Source organism: Ictalurus punctatus, chromosome 6 (genome assembly GCF_001660625.3).
Source record: "Ictalurus punctatus breed USDA103 chromosome 6, Coco_2.0, whole genome shotgun sequence".
NCBI lineage: Eukaryota > Metazoa > Chordata > Actinopteri > Siluriformes > Ictaluridae > Ictalurus > Ictalurus punctatus.
The window spans coordinates 4442448-4464859 of record NC_030421.2 but is presented as its reverse complement, the minus strand read 5'-3'; the positions used below and the strand labels follow the sequence as shown (position 1 = coordinate 4464859).

Sequence of the window (22412 nt, the reverse complement as noted above, 5' to 3'; positions counted from 1 at the left end):
AAAAGCGTCCGCTAAATGATTAAACGTACAAATGAATGATTTAGAATGAACGTCCTAAATGAATACGTATACAGATATGAAAAATGGGCGGAGTCTTCAGGGGTTTGTTTGTGTGTGTTTTTTTAAGAACACTTGCCAGCTTTAGAGACTTTTTAGGGGGGAAAAAAGTTGCGTGAGTGTGAGGTTTTTATTTTAATGTTGGGCTCTAAAGATCAGCACGATGAAGCTCATGGCTTGCCAAGAAAACTTTCTTCTTCTTTTTTTTTTTTACTTCCAGTACAGACCACACCCACTTCTGGTTTAATTCCAAATAAAAAACAGATGCGAATAATTTTTTGCACTAAATACATACAGACAATGCACTGCGTTACACTCCTAATAGATACCATATCATCATCATCATCATCATCATCATCTCACCCGAACGCTACCAATCAGTCACCGTTCATTCAGGAGCTTTATCCTGATTCGAGTCGTGGAAGATCCGGAGAATATCCCAGGAACACTGGACGTGAAGTGGGAATACATCCTGGATGAAAGGGACGTCAGTTCATCACAGTGCACCATGCACACGTTCACAACTAGAGGCAATTCACCATAGCACCATCCCAGTACTGAGATCTTTTCAGGATGAAACAGACAGGAAATCAATCTCTGGAGCTGTGTAGCAGAGTACCACGGAATCCCACAATGCACTGCAGTAGGCTAGTGTCCACATGTTGTAGCACAGAGGGTCAGAATATCAACAACGCAGTTTCATCTTACAGAACGAGCGCTAATAATTTATTGAATATACGCGTACTGAATGCACATGAATGTCGGGAACACGGGGCTCGGTGTCTAGGAGTCGTGTCCCTTTATGAGCAGTTTATGACATGCCGGGTTCCACCGTGTTTATTCTAACGCTTAGCAGTAATAGCTGATGCGGAATATCGCGTTAGCCCTTTTTCCTCGCTCGTTATAGCATTCGGAGCTCTTCCCGCGCCTCTACTCGTCGTTTTTATCGAGTGGCTGTGTTGTGCGAGACACAGCTTCCAGGTTTAGATTGGATCCGTTCACCTCTTGGCCCTTGTTAGAACAGTCGCAGTAAAAGACCTGTTGCTTATTGCACGCTTTTACGGCGTCTCGGTGCCAGGGAGAGCTCTTAAAGCGTGACATAAAACCGCAGCTTCACTCAGAGCTCGTAAAGAGTGCGTCCTCTGTGTTTAGAGCGCAGGCTGGAGCCAAAGCCGAGGAACTGAGACGCAGAGAGCTCACCGATGTTGAACTCATGATCGCCGCCATGATGACTCAACGCTCTCCATTAGCTTGTGGATAGGCGATGTTTATGGAGATTTTTATCCTGTTTACACGATTAGAAGCTTTATCGTTTGGAGCCGTACACTATACGTCAACAACAAAAAAAGGATTTTAAAAAGAATACGATGTTAAATAAGGAGCATCTATAATAATAATAATAATAATAATTTTGCGTAAGACGAACGCAAAAAAAGTCTCAGGATGGACGTCTAGTCATTCTTTTTTTTTATGTCACATTTTCTTTTACAACTTTACTTCACAGAATATTGGGTGAAATGATTTGGTTTCCTGTTTAAGCTGAGTATTATATTAAAGTGCACCTATTATGGTTTTTCAGATATTCCCTTTCATGTAGTGTGTTATATACTGTAAAAACTCTACATTAGCACAGGACTAACGGAGTTACTGACTCTCAAAAGAAGGAATCGATTCTGAACAGCTGAATCGAGTCGTTAGTGATTCCGGACTTTATTTCCTGTACTAACCCCCCGCCCCGCCTCTGGTCTTCATCGGCCGCTCGCTGATAGGCGGAGCTGAAACTCGTTACGGTGGTGGGCGTTTCCTGTTTGAAACACGCTAACAGCGGTAGACCAATCACGACACACTGGGACGTCTGACCAATCAGAGCAGAGTATGCTCTCTGAAAGGAGGAGTTTAGAACGAATCATTGAACGAGTCGTTTGTGACACCGGGGGAAAAGGGTAACGCTGCTATTTAAATATCTTTTGATATTTAAAACAAAAGCAAAAACACAACTGAATTGATTTAAGCAAAACCACCAACTATGTGGAGCTTTTAACTTCACAGTGAGACAGAGAGATGTTTTCAACCACCTAGCTCCTAAAGTGTGTTACAGGATCTCTCACTGTCTGTCTGTATGGATTTTTAAATTTAATCTCGTGGATTTTTACTGAGAAATGCACATTATTCACCTTCTCACGGTCTCTGACATCAGAGAAGAACCATGAAAACAGAGACAAAAATCAGACTGCGTCCATGATGATTATCTGTCTGTCTCTCGGTCTTTCTGTATGTCAGTCTATTCGTCTCCTGGTCTACTTATCCAGGAGAACAGGACTGATATAAACACACACACACACACACACTCGCTCTCGCTCTCTTCTCCAGCAGAGATCATGATTATTGACCCGGTCGTCTCTGTCTGTCTCTCAGAGTTAAACAGAGCAGACGGCCTGATAGTCTGAGTTTAGCGTAGCGTAGCTGCTTTTAACCTGTTAAACCCTGTAACATACGTTAACACACCTTACACCTGACACACACATCTCTCACACGGTCTGTCAGAGGCATCAGCAGTGTGAGCGTGAACGTCCGAGAAGATTACAGCGCTACTGGACTGAAACTCCGGCCTCGTACACATGGGTAAGGATGTTTTAAAGCTGGGTTTTTTATGCAGAATACAACATCTTCGTCCACACAAGGGATATTTTCACCCCTGACCATCACACCTATGTGTGCTGCTTCTCCAAAAGTTGGACGTCGTGTAGAACGGCTTTACTGTATACAGCTCCAGCATCTGCAGGCGAGGTCGTACTTTACAGAGTCTTTGTTCTGGTGATGATGAGATCCAGCTGGTATACTTTCATGGCTCAAATCCACGGCCTCCGAGGCGGGATGGTCAAGCATTGAAGTATGCTCCAACCCTACACACTGAACTGATAAATCTGATCAAAATGATTCCTGGTAAAGCACGTGCTGATTCCTGAAGCTCTTTGAACTGTCTGAGGACTTCACGTATCATTTCAGAGGCGGAACTTTTCACGGTCTTCTCTGGGAGTGTAAATACACACAGCAGACTTCATCACACATGACCGAGCGCGAGATCGACGGCTGAGAGTGTGCGTGAGAGAGAGACAGAAAGTGAGACAGATTTAGGCTTTACTCAGGCATGAAGTGATGCACGACAACAGCTGAAACGGGCCGTGGAGATGATCTCTCTCTCTCTCTCTCTCTCTCTCTCTCTCTCTCTCTCTCTCTCTGTAACTGACTAAACAAATAAAATCGTGTCTAGTTAATTTAGAACAAAACAAAATGAAAACAAAATGAAAGTAAATAAACAAAGAATAATACATAGTCATGTCTAATTAGTTTTTTTAATTAAAACAGTGTTTATAATAATTAAACTGTATTAAAATGTGAAACAGATGTACACTCAATGTTTTTTCATGAAATCTTATGTGCTTGTATATAAACGACAAAAATATCTACCTCACACCTGTTTAATTTTTTAAAAAAATATATATTTGATGCTCAAAGATCAATTTTAAACAAAGATGAAGAAGAGATCTACTCGCCATTCACCATATTCTACGCCCAGAGATCATGTTAAATAAATATGTAAATGTTTTGTTTGTTTGTTTGTTTGTGTGTGTGTGAAATCCATGTGTCGATTTTCTAAATGTTCTATAAAATAATGAAATAATGCGCATTATTGTTGTGCATTTTTAGAGATTTCCAGCAGTGGGGAAAAGGAACCATGCTGAAAGTCTGATTTCATCATGGGCTTTAAATAGCGCTTCGGTTGACGGTTCCTAAATTCCTCAGCAGAGAGAGAGAGAGAGAGAGAGAGAGAGAGAGAGAGTTTTGAAGGTAGAATACATTTTAATTCAATTGCTGCAATTTCTTTTTTCTATAGGGTAAGTGACAAGAGACTGCAGGAACACTACAATGGATATAAACGTCATATCATCTCTCTGTGAATTTTGCATTAATGGGTGCTCTCTGGAAAGCCTCGCTCACTATTGTCGTTGTTGTTGTTGTTCCCTCCATTTATAATGAACACTGATGATGTAGTGTGTGTGAAGAACTCGGAAGCGACAGAATGGATTGTAATTGGAAGGTTAAGAGTGTTATTGCGTTTAAGTGAAGCAACAATGGTGTAATTTATAGCTAGTTTGTCAGCTCAATGGCCGCTAACCTGAAAAAGGTCTCACGCGTGCTGAAGGTGGGGTCATGACCGCATTTGACCGTTTGGGAAATTATGACACTAGGTCACTTATTAAAGCCTGGTGATCATTTATACAATGAAGAATAATGAAGACTGTTTGGATTTTTTTTCCCCCTACATATTTTTAGGAAGCTGGGGTCAGAGTGCAGGGTCAGCCATGACAGGGTTGCTCAAGGGCCCAACAGTGGCAGCTTGGCAGGGCCAGGGCGTGAACCCCCGACCTTCTGATCTGTAACGCAGAACCTTAAGCATTGAGCGGAATCGTACATTAAATCATTTATTTGCTTTTATACATTTTTTTTTTTTTTTTTTTGGGAAGAAGCAAAAATATTTGCACCCTTCAGTCTTGATGTGTTGCCGTTACGTGACTTTACAGATCAGATTTGTGTAAATATGCATTATACCTCATTATATCTCATTAAACCTCATCATACCTCGTTAGCACCACTATCCCTGACAGTCTACTTTTGTTACAGTGCTAGAAATCACAACCCAGCATTATTAACATTATCATGCCGGTAAAGCATGTCCACTGGAATGTAACGCCAATGAATAATTAACAAAAAACAAACAAACAATGGGTTCAAAATCAAAACAGCAGATTTAATGTGTGATACAATAGATTATATCCCACTCACACACGTCTCATGGCTGCATAAAGTAACCATCGGAGCACGGTGTAAAAAAATAAAATAACGCGCTGGATCAAGTGCTATTTTATGTGTTGAGTGTGGACGCCATTTTGTTCATTTAAACCAATTAAAAACTAGGACTGCTGTATACACGCAGCAACGTATCATCACTATACGAGACTCCTATTAGATTTATTTCAATGCTCACCACCTTCTCAGTCATATACAGCATCATTATATTAGTATTTTGATGTTTGATTTTTATATTGTGTCTCACAACAACATATAGCATCGTGTTATGTTTGAAAGCGCTAAAACCCTGTCTGGGACGATTCTACTCAAGAAAACTCTAGCAGCCTCGGAGACGTGAACTACACATTGGTGATTTTAATTATCTGAAAGTTGAGCTGGGAAGATTGACTTAAGCAGCTTGGCTTTCGCTGCGTACATATTGACATGTCGGATTCTAGGAGTCGAAGGTGTTTAGCTTTCATGTGACCTTTATCGGATTAAGATTTTTTTTTACAATATATCTTGCTAAGCAGTAATTAACGTATTATCTAACGGCTAACGACTTCTGAGTAGATCACAAACCTGCTCCGTTTCCCTTTCTACTGCTTCTTCTTCTAAATGCATTATCCCATTCCAAGTATTACATTTTTCATGTTGACCCAGACTTGTTACGACATCTTCTCTCATTTGGCCTACATTGTTCACTTGTACTGTAATTTGCTTCACATAGCGAAAGGCATTTGATTCGGTGCGGGCTCATCCTGACCGCTTCCCCAATTACATAATAGACAGATGAAAGACAGACATTTGTCTTTAAAAACACATTTGCTCTCCACATGGCTCCAGAAATAACATTTAAACGAGTCAGCTTGATCTCTGTCTCTTTCAGAACGTCTGCATGGTAATTAGCAGGAGCTGCGGAAAGCGCTGGTCAGAGACAGCTTTGAAATGGAAAGTGTGGGATCACTGCTGATCTTTAACAAGGAGAAGACTGACAGACTCTTTGGTGCTTGTTGGACGCTAATGGAACCAATTATGATGCTATGTTCAGGTCATGAGGACGATTAAAAGAAGATGCTGTGGTACGCTTCACTTCAGAAGAGCCGAAAGAAGCAGATTGAAGTCTGAGACACATCACAGATATACATTTTAATCTGAGGAATAAAAGCTCTTATTTCAGACATCTCTGCGGAGGGAATACGAGCACCGTGTGTGAGAAAACATCAAGTAGCATGGTCTCACCATGGCACTTGTAAGTTGTAAAGTTATGAAGAGTTAGGATTTACAAAGCTGACCTAGTACACATTAGCATAAACACTAGTACAGATAAACACCACCACGGCTAACTTGAGCACAGGGATAAACTAGCATATGTAACATTAGCACTGGTAAACATTAGCACAGGTGATCACCAGCCCAAGTAAATACCAGGACAGATAAACACTAGCACAGGTTATTGCCATCACAAGGGAATAATAGCACAGGTAACTAGCAATACATAGAACACTAGTATAGCTAAACACAGCACAGGATATAAATCTATATCCTATCAAACACAAGCACAAGTAAGTACTTGCAAATGTAATACCTGCAAAGGTGACAGAACAACTAATCACCTTCACATGGAACAGTAGCACAACTAAACACCTGCACAGGTAACAGTAGCACAGGTAACATCAGCACAATTAAACCCCTGCACAGGTTAAAAATAGCACAGGTAACATCAGCACAACTATACCCCTGCACAGGTAACAGTATCATAACTAACAGTAGCACAGGTAACAGTATTACAACTATACACCTGCACAGGTAACGGTATTACAACTATACACCTGCACAGGTAACAGTATCACAACTATACACCTGCACAGGTAACAGTATCACAACTATACACCTGCACAGGTAACAGTAGCACAACTATACACCTGCACAGGTAACAGTATCACAACTATACACCTGCACAGGTAACAGTATCACAACTATACACCTGCACAGGTAACAGTATTACAACTATACACCTGCACAGGTAACAGTATCATAACTAACAGTAGCACAGGTAACAGTATTACAACTATACACCTGCACGGGTAACAGTATTACAACTATACACCTGCACAGGTAACAGTATCATAACTAACAGTAGCACAGGTAACAGTATCACAACTATACACCTGCACAGGTAACAGTATCACAACTATACACCTGCACAGGTAACAGTATCACAACTATACACCTGCACAGGTAACAGTATCACAACTATACACCTGCACAGGTAACGGTATCACAACTATACACCTGCACAGGTAACAGTATCACAACTATACACCTGCACAGGTAACGGTATCACAACTATACACCTGCACAGGTAACAGTATCACAACTATACACCTGCACGGGTAACAGTATTACAACTATACACCTGCACAGGTAACAGTATCATAACTAACAGTAGCACAGGTAACAGTATCACAACTATACACCTGCACAGGTAACGGTATTACAACTATACACCTGCACAAGTAACAGTATCATAAATAACAGTAGCACAGGTAACAGTATTAGAACTATACACCTGCACAGGTAACAGTATTACAACTATACACCTGCACAGGTAACAGTATCATAAATAACAGTAGCACAGGTAACAGTATCACAACTATACACCTGCACAGGTAACAGTATCACAACTATACACCTGCACAGGTAAAAGTAGCACAGGTAACTAGCAATACATGGAACTCTAGTACAGCTAAACACAGCACAGGTTATAAATCTATATCCTGTAAAACACAAGTACAGGTAAGTACAGGCAAATATAATACCTGCAAAGGTAGCAGAACAACTAAACACCTGCACAGGTAACAGTATCACAGTTAACACCAGCACAACTAAACACCAGCACAGATAACAGAAGCACAACTAAACACCAGCACAGGTAACAGTAGCACAACTAAACACCAGCACAGGTAACAGAAGGACAACTAAACACCAGCACAGATAAAAGAAGCACAACTAAACACCAGCACAGGTAACAGTAGCACAACTAAACACCAGCACAGATAAAAGAAGCACAACTAAACACCAGCACAGGTAACAGTAGCACAACTAAACACCAGCACAGGTAACAGTAGCACAACTAAACACCAGCACAGATAAAAGAAGCACAACTAAACACCAGCACAGGTAACAGTAGCACAACTAAACGCCAGCACAGATAACAGAAGCACAACTAAACACCAGCACAGGTAACAGTAGCACAGGTAACATCAGTAAGACTAAACACCTGCACAGGTAACATAGTTAACACCAGCCCAATTAAACCCCTGCACAAGTAAAATAAAAATAGCACAGTTATACACAGAACAGGTTAACACCAGCACCAGTCATAAGAAAACAATAGTGCAGGTAAACTCTAGCACAGGTTAAGTGCCAGAATAAAGATTCAGGTATACACCAGCACAGGTAAATAGATGAGATGTTAATATTCTTCTCTAACCTCAGCTAAACATCAAAGCCCGTCAGGTTCGCTTATTAGATGTTGAACTCATCTACTGTAATCCATGATCAGGATTTTTGACAGGACACAGAAACCTGAGAGCTAGCACACGACCAGTCTGTGGGTGTGTTTTGATACGGAGCTTCCCGGCTCAGAGCCTAATTAATGATGTTATAACAGGGTTGCTCATTCACCCGCGGCTTGTGGGAATCTGGTGGTCACTTCAGACAGAAGTGCTCATTTGTATTCGGACAAAGCCGAGACTGAAGGTCCTTCTGCTCCTGTGGGAGTTTCAGACCTCCAACGGTATAAAAAGGCGACTCAGCTGGCTCTCACATGACACGCGCTGAATGTTTAGCAGCATTTTACATTCTCTCCTCAAACCAACCGTGAACTATATTACAGATTTCCAGCTAAATCTCTCAGGCGTGTTATGACTCCGCTTTATTACCTGAACATCCATATTTGTTCTAGTTTGTCTTATTCCTGTATCTTACATTATTTATTTATTTATCTGGTAAATGAGGGCTCGGCAAATGAAATGAAACGCAGTGTGTTCTGACACAGAGGAACGCAAAAATGATTTGCCGCAGACATGATGGTTTGATCTGCTCGACATGATGAGAGTGTGATAGCACTCAGTCAGACGCAGTGCTCCTGCCAGATGGTCACGTCTCAGCCGGGATGGAAATGAAATCACGGCAATGCAGTGGTGACAAAATGAACTTTCACACGTGTACCTAAAGCAAGTGAATTATTAATACTTCAGGAAATGTGTGGAGATGACGATGAAGGAAAGAAAGAGAAGTTGTGGCTTAACACTCATACAGGTAAATATGAGCAAAGGTAAATAACTGCACAGGTAAACACTAACGATGCTAAACACCTGCACAGGTAAACACTAACGATGCTAAACACCTGCACAGGTAAACATTAACGATGCTAAACACCTGCACAGGTAAACACTAACAATGCCAAAACACCTGCACAGGTAAACACTAAAAATGCTAAACACCTGCACAGGTAAACATTAACAATGCTAAACACCTGCACAGATAAACACTAAAAATGCTAAACACCTGCACAGGTAAACATTAACAATGCTAAACACCTGCACAGGTAAACACTAAAAATGCTAAACACCTGCACAGATAAACACTAACAATGCTAAACACCTGCACAGATAAACACTAACAATGCTAAACACCTGCACAGGTAAACATTAACAATGCTAAACACCTGCACAGGTAAACACTAACGATGCTAAACACCTGCACAGGTAAACATTAACAATGCTAAACACCTGCACAGGTAAACATTAACGATGCTAAACACCTGCACAGATAAACACTAACGATGCTAAACACCTGCACAGATAAACACTAACGATGCTAAACACCTGCACAGGTAAACACTAACAATGCTAAACACCTGCACAGGTAAACACTGACCATGCTAAACACCTGCACAGGTAAACATTTACAGAGCTAAATATCCTCACAGACGAACACTAACACAGTGTTTGTTTTCTACAGTGGAGAATTTATCCTAGCGTTTACTCGGCTTCTCCTTCTCCTGGATCAGACTGGCGTGTATTAATTGCGATCATCTCTGAAGTAATTATTGACATTTCAGACACGATGTTAATGACCTCCAAATACAGAACAGCTAACTGATGAGCTCTGATGAGGAACAGGCCTGAACACGCCTCAGAGAGAAACACACAGCGCTGCCCGGTATTATATCTGTTTAACATAACACTGATCACTTCATTTATCTGATTCAGTCTCTCTCTCTCTCTCTCTCTCTCTCTCTCTCTCTCTCTCTCTCTCTCTCTGTCTCTCTCTCTCTCTCTCTCTCTCTCTCTCTCTCTCTCTCTCTCTCTCTCTCTCTCTCTCTCTCTCTCTCTCTCTCTCTGGTTCATGATTATTAGCATGACGTAGCATAAACGTAAGGTAAATATAGCACAGTGTGAATGAACTGTGAATGAACACACAGTGACCGGAATTCCTTCACCTGACCTTTTTTTCCATCACTCAACATCCACATAAGTTTAAGTTCTCCGACATTTTCAGGACAGAGGAATTTTTTGTGATGTCTCAGTAACATGACAAGCCCCCCCCCTCCCTCCCCTCTCTCCCCTCTCTCCCCCCTCTCCCCCTCTCTCTCTCTCTCTCTCTCTCTCTCTCTCTCACCTTTTAAGACGAAGCCTGTGAAGTCCCTTATTCAGCTTTCGGTATTTTTCCGCTCAGGTAAACAGGGGAGTTTTTACTTTCTGTCCACAGAGGAACATTTCACTTTAATCAGCATGGAGGCAGACGTTCTCATTCACGCATTGCAGACCGATGCGGGTTCAATTAGATCATTTCCAAAATCATTACTGACGTGTCAAGCATGCTTTATTAATGACCTCCAAACAGAGAGCAGCCAATCAATAATTCCTCTTTACAGTTCTGTAAAGAGGATTTATCTGTCCATCATCCTTCTCCTTTTCTCTTAATTCAGTTTCATTTCATTCAGTTCAGTGTAGCTTTATGGCGGTGACTGTGTCAATTCCACCTCACTACCGCATATTCAAGTACAAACAACTAGATCCGCATTCTCCAGAGGAAAGAATTATTACATAGAAACAATAACACAAGCAATTCGTTTTAAGGTCATACAAGGTCACTGTATATTTCTGTGGCCTACTAACTAGGTTCGAGACGCTCGTAAAGGGATCTCTCTCAACTCAAAAGGACACGCTATTGTTTAAAGGATTTGTTCATAAAGAGAACGATTTGATCACACATCAGCAGAAAATTTGAACATCTGCGAGTGTTAATTTTCTACAATCGTTTTCATTCGTGTTTAAGAAGGGTGCCAATAATTCTGGAGGACACTGTGTATTTACATCCACTTACGCTATAGCTGCATGAGATCAGCTCTGAGAAGCAACGCCTGAGCCCATATATGGAAACCTGAGATGTTCGTGTGGTTTAAAACAAAGGATGGGGGGAAGTAGGCGTGTCTGAGTCCATATATGGAAATGATAGCAGCTCCGAGTGTGTGACTTTAAGACTATAAATTGGAAATGTGGGTGTGGCATTGAGCCCATATATGGAAATCTGAGACCATAGATAGGGAAGTGGGCGTGTCTTCGAATCCACATGTAGAAATAAGATCAGCTCTGAGTGGGTGGACTTTTAAGACCATAGCGAGGGAATCTAAACACACCCACATTTCCTGTCTCTCTCTCTTTGTCTGTTTTTCTCTCTCTCTCTCTCTTTCTCTCTGCCTCTGTCTCACAATGTCTGTCTGCCTGTCTTTCTTTCTTTCTGTATATCTCTTTCACTCATTCTGTCTCTCTTTCAGTCTGTCCTTCTCATTGTCTCTGCGCCTCTCATTCTCTCTGTCTGTCTTTCTCTCTCTCTTTCTGCAAGTCTCTCTCTCTTTCTGTCTGTCTGTCTCTCTGCCTCTGTCTCACTCTGTCTGTGTGTCTCTCTCTCTCTTTCTGTCTGTCTGTCTATCTTTCTGTACATCTCTGTCTCTCTGCCTCTGTCTCACTCTGTCTGTGTGTCTGTCTCTCTCTTTCTTTCTCTCTGCCTCGCAATGTCTGTCTTTCTTTCTTTCTGTATTTCTCTCTCACTCATTCTGTCTCTCTTTCGGTCTGTCCTTCTCATTCTCTCTGCCTCTCTCACTCTCTCTGTCTGTCTTTGTCTCTCTCCTTCTGAAAGTCTCCCTCTCTCTCTCTTTCTGTCTGTCTCTCCCAGTCTCTCTGCCTCTCTCTTTCTTACTGTCTGTCCTTCTGGGTCTCTATGCCTCTGTCTCATTCTCTGTCTCATTATCTTTCTCTTTCTGTACATCTCTCTGCCTCAGTCTCACACTCTGTCTGTCTCTCTCTCTCTCTTTCTGTACGTCTCGCTCAGCCTCTCTGCTTCTGTCTCACTATGTCTGTGTCTTTCTCTCTGTTTTTCTGTCTCTTTCTCTCTTTCTGTCTGTCTCGATCAGTCTCTCTGCCTCTGTCTCACTCTGTCTGTCTCTCTGTCTCTTTCTGTACGTCTCGCTCAGCCTCTCTGCTTCTGTCTCACTATGTCTGTGTCTTTCTCTCTGTTTTTCTGTCTCTTTCTATCTCTCTGTCCGTCCGTCTGTCTGTCTGTCTCTCTATCTCTAAGCTTGTTAAAATGAATTCTCTGAAGTCACTCATTTAGCTTCCAGGGTTTTCCCCGTCGGGGATCTTTGCTCTCATCCTCTAAACAAGTGGCATAATAAAGCTGGCGGTTTGTAAAACAAACTACAAACCGGTCGATGTGTGGCTGAGACTGCGACAGGAATATTAAAGCGTCTTCAAATCTTCTGCTTTCTCTCAGGATCAGGTGGGCATTTTCAGCTCTGAGAAGACGAGAAGCTCTTTTTGAAATCCCTCAGAGAAGCGTGATAAAGATGTGTGAGAGAGCGAAAGTGTGCGGAAGGCTTTAATATTTACCTGTCTCTATAAATATCATCGCAATATTCTGACATTTAAGAAGTCCAAATATTTTATTTCTGGTAAAATAAGGGAATTTTAGTCCTCAGCATCGCTCCGTGTCTCTGCTGTAAGCATTCAGTGATAAGACTGAGATTTAATATCAGAAATTTAATCACATTCAAACTCAACAGAAATGTGTATTAATAGCTAGTTCCCATGCAACATTATTCGTTTGGATTGCTGCTACACGGGAATAAGAGCACGCGTGACAGAATTATCACATGCCTAATGTTCATCTAATCATTACTTTAATGTCTGAGAAGCATAATTATGAAAGATTAACAACATCATAAACTCTGCTTGTGCGGAAATGATCTTTGCAAAAGTTAGCAGCAGAGCTAGTTAGCAGGAAACGTAGCTATACAGTAGCTGATGGCTCTAGTCTGTTGAAATTACAAAGTGGGCGTGTCTTTAAGACTATATATGGAAATGAGAACAGCACTGAGACGGCATGCCTTTCAGACTGTAGATGAGAAGTGTGGGCGTGTCTGTAAGACAGTATACGAAGACGAGAGCAGGTCTGAGTGGGCGTGCCTTTAAGACTATAGAAAGGGAAGATGGGGGTGTCTCAGAGTCCATACATGGAAATAAGTGCCTCTCTGCGTAGCCGTGCCTTTAAGATCTGTTCATATATGGAAATAAAAACAGCGCTGAATGGTCATACTATGAAGACTATTGATGGGGAATGTGGACGTGTCTTTGAGACAAAATGAGAGCAGATCTGAGTGGGCGTGCCCTTACAGACATATGTGGGGAACGTTTATATGTCTTTGAGACCGTGTATAGAAATCAGAGCAGCTCTAATTGTGTTTAACTTCATAGATGGGTGTGTCATTGTGCCCATATATGGAAATGAGATCAGTTCTGTTAAGACTGTAAATGGGGAATGTGGGCGTGTCCTTAAGTCGATGTATGCAAATAAGTGCACCTCAGAGTGGCCATGTCTTTATGACCATAGTTAGCAAATGCAGGTGTGTCTTGAATCCATATATGGAAATAAGTGCAACTCTAAGTGGCCATGCTTTTGTGACCATAAATGAAGAATGTGGGTGTGGCTTAGGTCATATCTGGAAATCAGAGGTGTGTCGTTAAATCTAAACATTATGTCAATAAAGATGTGTCAGTGTGTACATACGTATATAGGAATGTAGGTGTGTCTTGGAGACCTTGGAGCCACTCTGGGTGACTCTGCCCATATATGGGAATGTGGGTGTGTCTGAGTCCAAATATGGAAATGAAATCAGCTCTGAGTGGATGTGCCAGTAAGACCACATTCATAGGGAATGTAGGTGTGACCTTAATTCCATATATGGAAATGAAGGCATATCTGAGCGAATGTCTGTGTATAGACAGACCTTACACACATGGAATGTGGGCGTGACTTTAAGACCATATATGGAAGTCTTCAAGCAGGAAAAAAGGACATTAATGGCATTTATAGATGCTCATACTGTGCTGTACATAAAATGAGCTAATAAACTGACTTCTGAGGATTTCTGAGAGGATTTTTAAGCCATGTTGATAAACGTTGATAATATCAACCTCGCTAGAGAAGTCAACCTGTCAGGGAGAGTCAGAAAAGACCAGACCTGAGAGTTGTCAAAGAGGGAAAGAAGTTAATCCACAGTGAAGTGTGTTTAGGAGGACAGGAACTCATACACACTTTATGTGTGTGGCTTCACTGTCATCACCGAATCACTCACACACACACACACACACACACACACACACACACACACACACACACACACAGAGAGCTCGGACTCTTCTGAGAGTCCCTGAGGTTTCCTTTTGGCCATATGGCAGCATTTAATTATTCTCCTGAAGTGAGTGTATCGTAATGAAGCAGTGTGGCAGTGAGAGAGGCGGCAATAATCGCAGGGGATCCAATTTGATGCTGTGAGTGTGTGTGTCCGCACGCCGAGAGGCTAATATATGACGACGCGGGGAAAACGTACCCCGGTGAGTTGCAGTAAACTCCTCCCTGATGGAATATGGCTGCTTTATGACACCGGTTATGTATCTGCTTCCTGACAGTCACTTCCAAACTTTTTTCAATCCCATGTCAGTGTCCGCTCTCGTTATACTGACGGCTGAATTCATTTCCAGTGAAGCGTGTGTGTGTGTGTGTGTGTGTGTGTGTGTCTGTGCTTTCGTTCTCTAGGAGATTGGCTGCGACAACGATTCAGTTATTTATACAGCAGTGTGAGTTTAAAGTCTGCGCTCATCAGCATCAAATATCTCTCATTCAAACCCACACACACACACACACACACACACACACGATGGCGGAACGTGAGGTCATGCTCAGACATGTTTCTAGACCCGTGCTAATCATATCTGTTTAAAGAGACGCTAGAAAATATCATTTACACTATCGCGATCACTCCAGCCGGTTTATCTGCTCCAGACTGTCAGAACATGTGCTGAAAAAAAAACAACAACCCATCATCCAAAATCTCCTCACTTCTGATTTAAAATGTAGCTTCAGGTTTTTGCTGTCCGTTGATATCTTTCCGAACACCGCATGGACGGATTGTTTATTTCAAGTCCGATCGAGTTCAAGCGGCTTTTTTTATCGTCATCACAGCCGTATACAGCTGGTACGGTACACAGTGGAACAACAACGTTCCTCCAGGAACATGCTGCTACATAAAAACAACACACTAGCCACATGAGACACGACACAACTAAATAAGACCTACACGTTTTAATGTAAAGTGCACGTGTAAACGTAAATGTAAACATAAACAGTACAGTACTACTAAACTAGTACAATAGGTACAGGAAGTGCTAGTGCAGCGCCGACAGGTACACCGTTCTGGCGTGGAAGTGTCCGATATAACGTGTAGTGCAGAAAGAGATTTAAGGTGTTTAACGTTTATGGAGAATAAAACATTTCCTAACTTTTTCCTGATTATTTTCCACCAAACTAACATTTAACCTGGATCAGAGACTCTGAGAGACGTTTAATGATGATTTAATGCAGTGAACGCAGCACAGGAAGCAGAGCTGCAGCGGTGATTACGCTCCAACCGTCATTTATCATGAACCTCACGCTCGCATAATGCTCTTCTAATGCTCTTCTAATGCTCGTGACCTGTAATGACTCGATTTAATGATCACCCAGGGTTATTCCTCTGTACTGTAGGTATCTTCCCCGACATATTCCTCAAAAAGCTGCAAGTTGATGCCGAATTAAGCGTCAATTCACTAGGGTATGGCATCACTGTGTCCTAGGGGCGGAGCTTATTTGATAGACAGGATGCGCTCCTCTATCTTACACAAAAATAATAATAATAATAATAATAATAATAATTTTTTTAGACATCATATTTTGGATAAAACTAGAGACAGAATGAAGAAGAACACTACGAGGAATTTCACAGCTATAAAAAAATGAGAAATATTCGCAAGTAAAAATAATAAATACTCGCGTTAGCCGCTGATAACGTAAAATAACAAGCAATACACAAATAAACAAAAAGAAACGAATAATTTACACATTAAACAACAATTGGTGCAAAATTATTAAAAGGACAGATGTAGGTTTATTTATATAAGAATGTAAATAAATAAATTAACAATCAATCTATAGCTGCTATAACGTAAGTGAGAACAGGAAGTCACGTGTTTCACAGATATTAAATGTTTCCAGGTTGTTCATCTGTTCATACTCAAGAGAAAGAAAGAAAGAAAGAAAGATGAGGAGGGAAAACCGAAGAAAACTCTTTGGGGGGGGAAAAAGGGTTCTGCAGCTTCATTAGAACCACAACAAGAAAATGTTCTAAACAGACGGAGGCTACAGAGCCTTAATTATCCGAAGAACCTTTAAAGAACCCTTCTTTCTAAGAGCGTAACAAGAAGCTGAACCTTCTGACAGGTTCTAGACGTCTTGTACTGCACACTTACCCAGTTCATACACACGCTGTTAGAATAAAGGGTTCTTTACAGGTTCTGAGGTTCTTTAAGGGTTTGACTGATAGGAGTTGTTGTAGGGTCAAGGTTACCCCACCTGCTCTACATAGAACTTTTAAGGGTTCCTCAGAATGGACAAACCAACCAATCATTTAGGGGAGAGAAAATTCTTTGAAAAACGGTTCTTCATGGGTTCTGTAATGGATTACTGGATAATCAAGGGTTCTTAGGTTCTAAAACGCGTTCTACATGGAACTCTTTATGGTGGTAAAACATTCTTGTAGGGTTCTACATTCTTAACGGTTCCTCAGCAGGGACCAAAGATTCCTTAATATATATATATCATTATAAATGTCTTAGAAACAGGTGTTCTTTAAGGGTTTATTGGATGATAAAGCGTTCCTACTTTCCAAAAAGAGGTCTCTCTGGAACCCCATGTGATAATAAAACACTTTACTCTATAGGGTTCTGCATACTCAGGGGTCTAATTTTACAAAAAAAATCAAATCCACCCAGTTTCCTCTCTCTGCTGACTTAAAATCCGGGAGACGCTAAAAGTTTACTTCACGACAACCTCAAGTAGGATGTAATTAATATGAAAAAACAGGACACGTGTCTGGTTACTGAGAGACTGAGGTGCGAGAGAACGTCTTCTCTCCGCTGGAAAGTAAATAAAAAGTCGGTTCCACTGCGAGATCTGATGTCTGATAGACGGGTTCCTCTGGGACGAAGTTCTGTTCTGTGAAACCTCGAGGAGATACAGCGAGCGCACACCGAGACCAGGCGCGGTGTTTACGACAATCAGCACCAAACTCCTGAGATTTTACTATTATTCACTCTGTGTGTGTGTGTGTGTGTGTGTGTGTGCGCGTGTGTGTTGCAGGATGCCAAGAGCCCTATCAAAGCCTCGTCACCTTCACACTCTTTCTTCAAGGTTGTTTTTGAAAAGCAGCACACACACACACACACACACACACACACACACACACACACACACGAGGAAGGCTGTTATTTGACCGGCGGTCACATTTCAAATGCATTCTTTTAGGGAGTAATGGAGAAAACGATTTCCCCGAAAGGAGCGCCACCACGCTGCGTTTCCTGCCTCTCCATCTGCTCCGTTCATTCACATCAAAGTCAAGTGATTCGACCTGCTGAGATCCAGAGGAGCTTCCAGGCTGGAGATGAAGAGTAAGTGTGTTATTGTGCGGCGCTGTTTTAACCCTAGCAGGTGTGTAGCGATGGTCCTGTGGTTTAAAGGCTCTGAGAGCGATGTTAGCATGCTGCTGAGACTGTTAGCCACGTGTACAGAGAGCGTTTTATGGTTTAAGGAGCTCAGGGCTTTAGTAAGACTCGCGGTACTGTACTGCGCTGTACACTACACCACTCACGTACTAATCCCTCGTGATCTGTCAGTATGTGGACGTAGCACCGTGAACACTACACGAGGCTCACACACTACTGAGCCTCGTCCCCAAATTCCACTTCCTCACCAAACCGTCTCTCGAGTGAAAGTGGGCGTGGTGCAGGATTTAGAAAGAAAATAGAAAGTCCAAATATTTTATAAAATAGAAATAGAAAGAAAAGAGAAAGAGAAAAACAACACGGAGGATTTGGTCTGTTCTGCCTTCTTATTATTACTACTCACTACTCTGTACCATTTTCAGGTGACACATTTTGAACCATGAAATTAAGCGAACACGTAGAACCCGTTCGTACTTTTGGGAAAAATCGGAAATTTCCACGTCGCAACGCCCCAAAGTTTAGTTTTTACCCCATAGGGACTAAATGGGGAGTGTAAATGCGTTGGTCCTGCCATCACATGATTCGACGCTGAATTAACTCACATTAATTAAAAGCAACCACCTAGCGCCAAGCTGGGATTCGTTAAAACGGCAGTCGTTAAAACGGCAGTACGAGCGTGACTCTTCAGTCCGAGCTGAGCGTCTGTTCACCGTGTTCCTGAAACCTGGAGGGTGAGGAATCGATTCTAACCAAACGTGTCTCATTTCAGCGCTGAGAGAACGTAATGACTCCAACTGTACGCTAATCAGATGCTAATCGGACTCAAAACGGATGCTAATCCTGCTCGCGTAACAACTGAGAGATTTTAAAAGAAGGTTATTGCAGAAGCAAATCTAATGGATTTTACAGAACATCTGATCAGCCTGTTCTGCAGATCAGGATAGATTAGTGTGTGTGTGTGTGTGTGTGTGTGTGTGTGTGTGTGTGTGTGTGTGTGTGTGTGTGTGTGTGTGTGTGTGTGTGTGTGTGTGTGTGTGTGTGTGCGCGTGCTATATGGGCTACATTTAAGCTATAAACATGTTTCGAGGTGATTTGGAAACAATCTCAGCGCTAAACAGTGACTTCTCAATATTAGAAAATAACGTTGTTTCAGGATTCTCATCTTTCCAGCTTGTTTCTCAGAACAGCAGCAGTGCTGAGTGCAGCGATGGACGAATAAATCATCCCCGAGGATTAAAACACACACACACGGCGTCCTGACAGAGGGTGAAATCAGATTGCGGCGTGGCGTGAAACCGGAGCAACACGTGCAGAGCGCTGACTGAGTCCATAAATCTGCCGCACGGAGTAACGACGTACAGAGAGAGGTGAGATTCCTGTATACATCATCACGTGTGATTACGTTCTGCGTAGAGAAGCGGGTCAGAGACGGATACTCTCTCTCACACAGCGTACATTAGCATGCTAACAATCGCAGCGCTGCAGTGGCATCACGGTGAAGCTGTGGGAGGAGATTATCACCGATACAGACATGCAGACGCTACATCCTTCAGCCAAGACGAGCGAGACCACACAAAACAACAACAACAACAACAGTTAATAAAGAAATGAAATTCAGGCCTCACATGGGTGAAAACCATAACTTTCCTTTCATTCATCAATTTTCTGATTCTTTTTTGGTATTTTCCATCCAATTATTCACCTGCACCAAATATAACACTGATAAACGTATATATAATTTCCATATTAAAAGTTTATTTCATCAAATTGAATTGTAATCAACTGTTTATTTTTACCACAGGGTAATAAACAGACAATTAATAATCCCAATTAAACTATAAACACACCATAACTGGGCTTTTAATCAATAAAGAAATTTAATTAATCTTCCATTAAATTGTCTATTCTTTTTTATTTATTTTCATATTTTTCCAGAATTTCTTTCCCGCAGTGACTTACACATCCACAATTATTCATGTAAATACTTTTAACCCAACTTTATTATCTGCATCAAGTATAAATGTTACTTTATTATTTCTATTTAAAAAAAAACAAACAAAAAAAACATTTATTTTTAATTGATTTAGAGACTTTTTTTTCCAGGAGGAAGGACAATTATAAAATAATTCATTTCAAGCCATGTGAAGGAGTGAAATCGTAATGGTTGAAATATATATAAATACCGGATTTTTTGTTTTTGTTTTGTTGTATTTCCATTTTCTAATATTCAACTCAATTCAGTTGTATTAATATATAAATTTATCTATAGTAAACATAATAAATTATGTAAATGAGGCAGTAGGACATTAAGTAAAAAAAAAAAAAAATAAAAAAAAGATGAACACTTTTTGTGTCTTACTGAAGCAAACTATATGAACCTGTAGCTTCATCATCAATGTCATGGCCATCTTAGACAAACAAATTAATATTTACCTCTGTATAGTTTGGTATGACTCCGCCCCTTTGGCTCCGCCTCCCAAGGTCTGAACTTAAACGTGATCCAGTAATAAAGAAACAACAGAAACACCTGGCCAATATTTTAAATAAAGCCTTTTGCTTTCAGTGCTCAGGGCTGCGGTCTGGAACAGTGAAGACCTCGCAGATACACCTTCTTACCCCTTTTCCACAAGCGGCGCGTGTTCTTACCCGTTTTCCACGAGTAGTGCGTGTTCTTCGAGGACGTAACCTGGAGAAGCACGAGAGAAACGAACAGGAACAGGAAATTCCCGGCTCGTGGAGGCCAGCACATAGCACCGAGTCCATCTTTAAGAATCATAGTCCAGTACTTTCACTTTACACCCTCTCCTAAACCTGAGGAGAAAACAAACAAACAAAAACACACAGTTACACTGACGTCTCATACGTCCTTAGTTTACACGGTAATGCTAATTCATCCCTTTTCTTTACTTCCAGGTTTTCTTCCATTGTGACCAACAGCAGTGTTTCATTTTCAGTATCATTAATACACATTACTATTATTTTAATTATGTGGCCCAGAATGTGAACAAATGGCACTCATTTATTAAATGAAATTAATTCAGTGATGTAAACTTACTTCTCATGTACACCCTGATACACGGCATGTGATGGACTCCTTTCTCCGGGTGCTCATTATTAGAAGTTATTAGAACATGATTATCTCACTCGTTTTAGGAAATACGCTTTTCCGTGGGCATAAACACCTCTAAAATCAATTAAAGTGAATAAAACTCACTCTGATGCGTCACACAGAGTCTGAGAGACACACAGAGCGCCTATGGAGCCCGCTTTTCTCTCCGCTTTATCAAGCAAGAAAAACACTTCGACAACAAAAATTCACACAGAACTGCTCACAAAATGATTCCAATATTACTTTACAGCAACACGCGTGCTCTTTGAGAAATAATGATGATATTTGCTTTCACACCGAGGAGAAACGTCTCAACAGAAATCGGCATCAATCGGTAAGATACACAGCCGTCCATTTTATAAACACACGCACCTGCAGCATCTACAGCACCTGCAGCACCTGCAGCATCTGCAGCATCTGAAGCAACTGCAGCACCTGAAGCATCTGCAGCACCTGCAGCACCTGAAACACCTGCAGCACCTGAAGCACCTCCAGCATCTGAAGCACCTGCAGCACCTGAGGCACCTGAAGCATCTGAAGCACCTGCAGCACCTGAGGCACCTGAAGCATCTGAAGCACCTGCAGCATCTGCAGCACCTGAAGCATCTGAAGCACCTGAAGCACCTGCAGCACCTGAAGCATCTGAAGCACCTGAAGCACCTGCAGCACCTGAGGCACCTGAGGCATTTATTTATTTATTTATTTATTTATTTATTTATTTATTTATTTATTTGTTGTATCCTCAATCAATGTTTGTTTTTATCCTGTTTTTCATTTGCATTTTGCACAGACACCTGCCAATCAGTGTTGGGGGCGGGACTATACTATACTATGGGGCGTGTTCGTATGGAAGTGACGTCACTCGCAGTCGCGGTCACCCGAGATTCTCTCTTCTATTTCTCGAACAGTAAACGCACAGAAAGGACAAAATGTGTACTGTTTTACTCTGGAGTGAAACAAGAACCAAGTACAGTCCCATATATTTTTATATCTATTTTTCTCCAGTTAAATGCCCCTGAAGATAATCTCTCAGAAATGCAGCGCAGCAGCGCTTTATAGTAACGGTTATGATACAGTATGGATACAGTATTTATTTACTGTTATAGCATATATTTTATTCATAATTATTACTGTGATTACACATATAAACAATTATTATTATTATTATTATTATTATTATTATTATTATTATTATTATTATATAAACATTATCGTGCAACATAAAACCC

At 41.3% G+C, this 22412-nt stretch overlaps 1 protein-coding gene and 1 long non-coding RNA gene across 2 annotated transcripts in view; one reads left to right on the top strand and one right to left on the bottom strand.

Annotated features, from left to right (window-relative positions):
- Positions 1–21870, bottom strand: part of thsd7ba (thrombospondin, type I, domain containing 7Ba) — a 140893-nt gene extending 119023 nt beyond the window's left edge. The window contains exons 1-2 of the mRNA XM_053680740.1: positions 21574–21870; positions 20721–20862 (exon numbers count right to left, since the gene is read on the bottom strand). Coding sequence (XP_053536715.1) covers positions 20721–20862; positions 21574–21870 — 439 coding nt within the window. The remainder of the gene's footprint in view (positions 1–20720; positions 20863–21573) is intronic.
- On the top strand, positions 971–3606 carry LOC128632905 (uncharacterized). Its single transcript, XR_008396529.1, has 3 exons — positions 971–2679; positions 2790–2947; positions 3064–3606. It is a non-coding gene; the product is annotated as an uncharacterized LOC128632905 (long non-coding RNA).
- Positions 21871–22412: the final 542 nt, after the last annotated feature.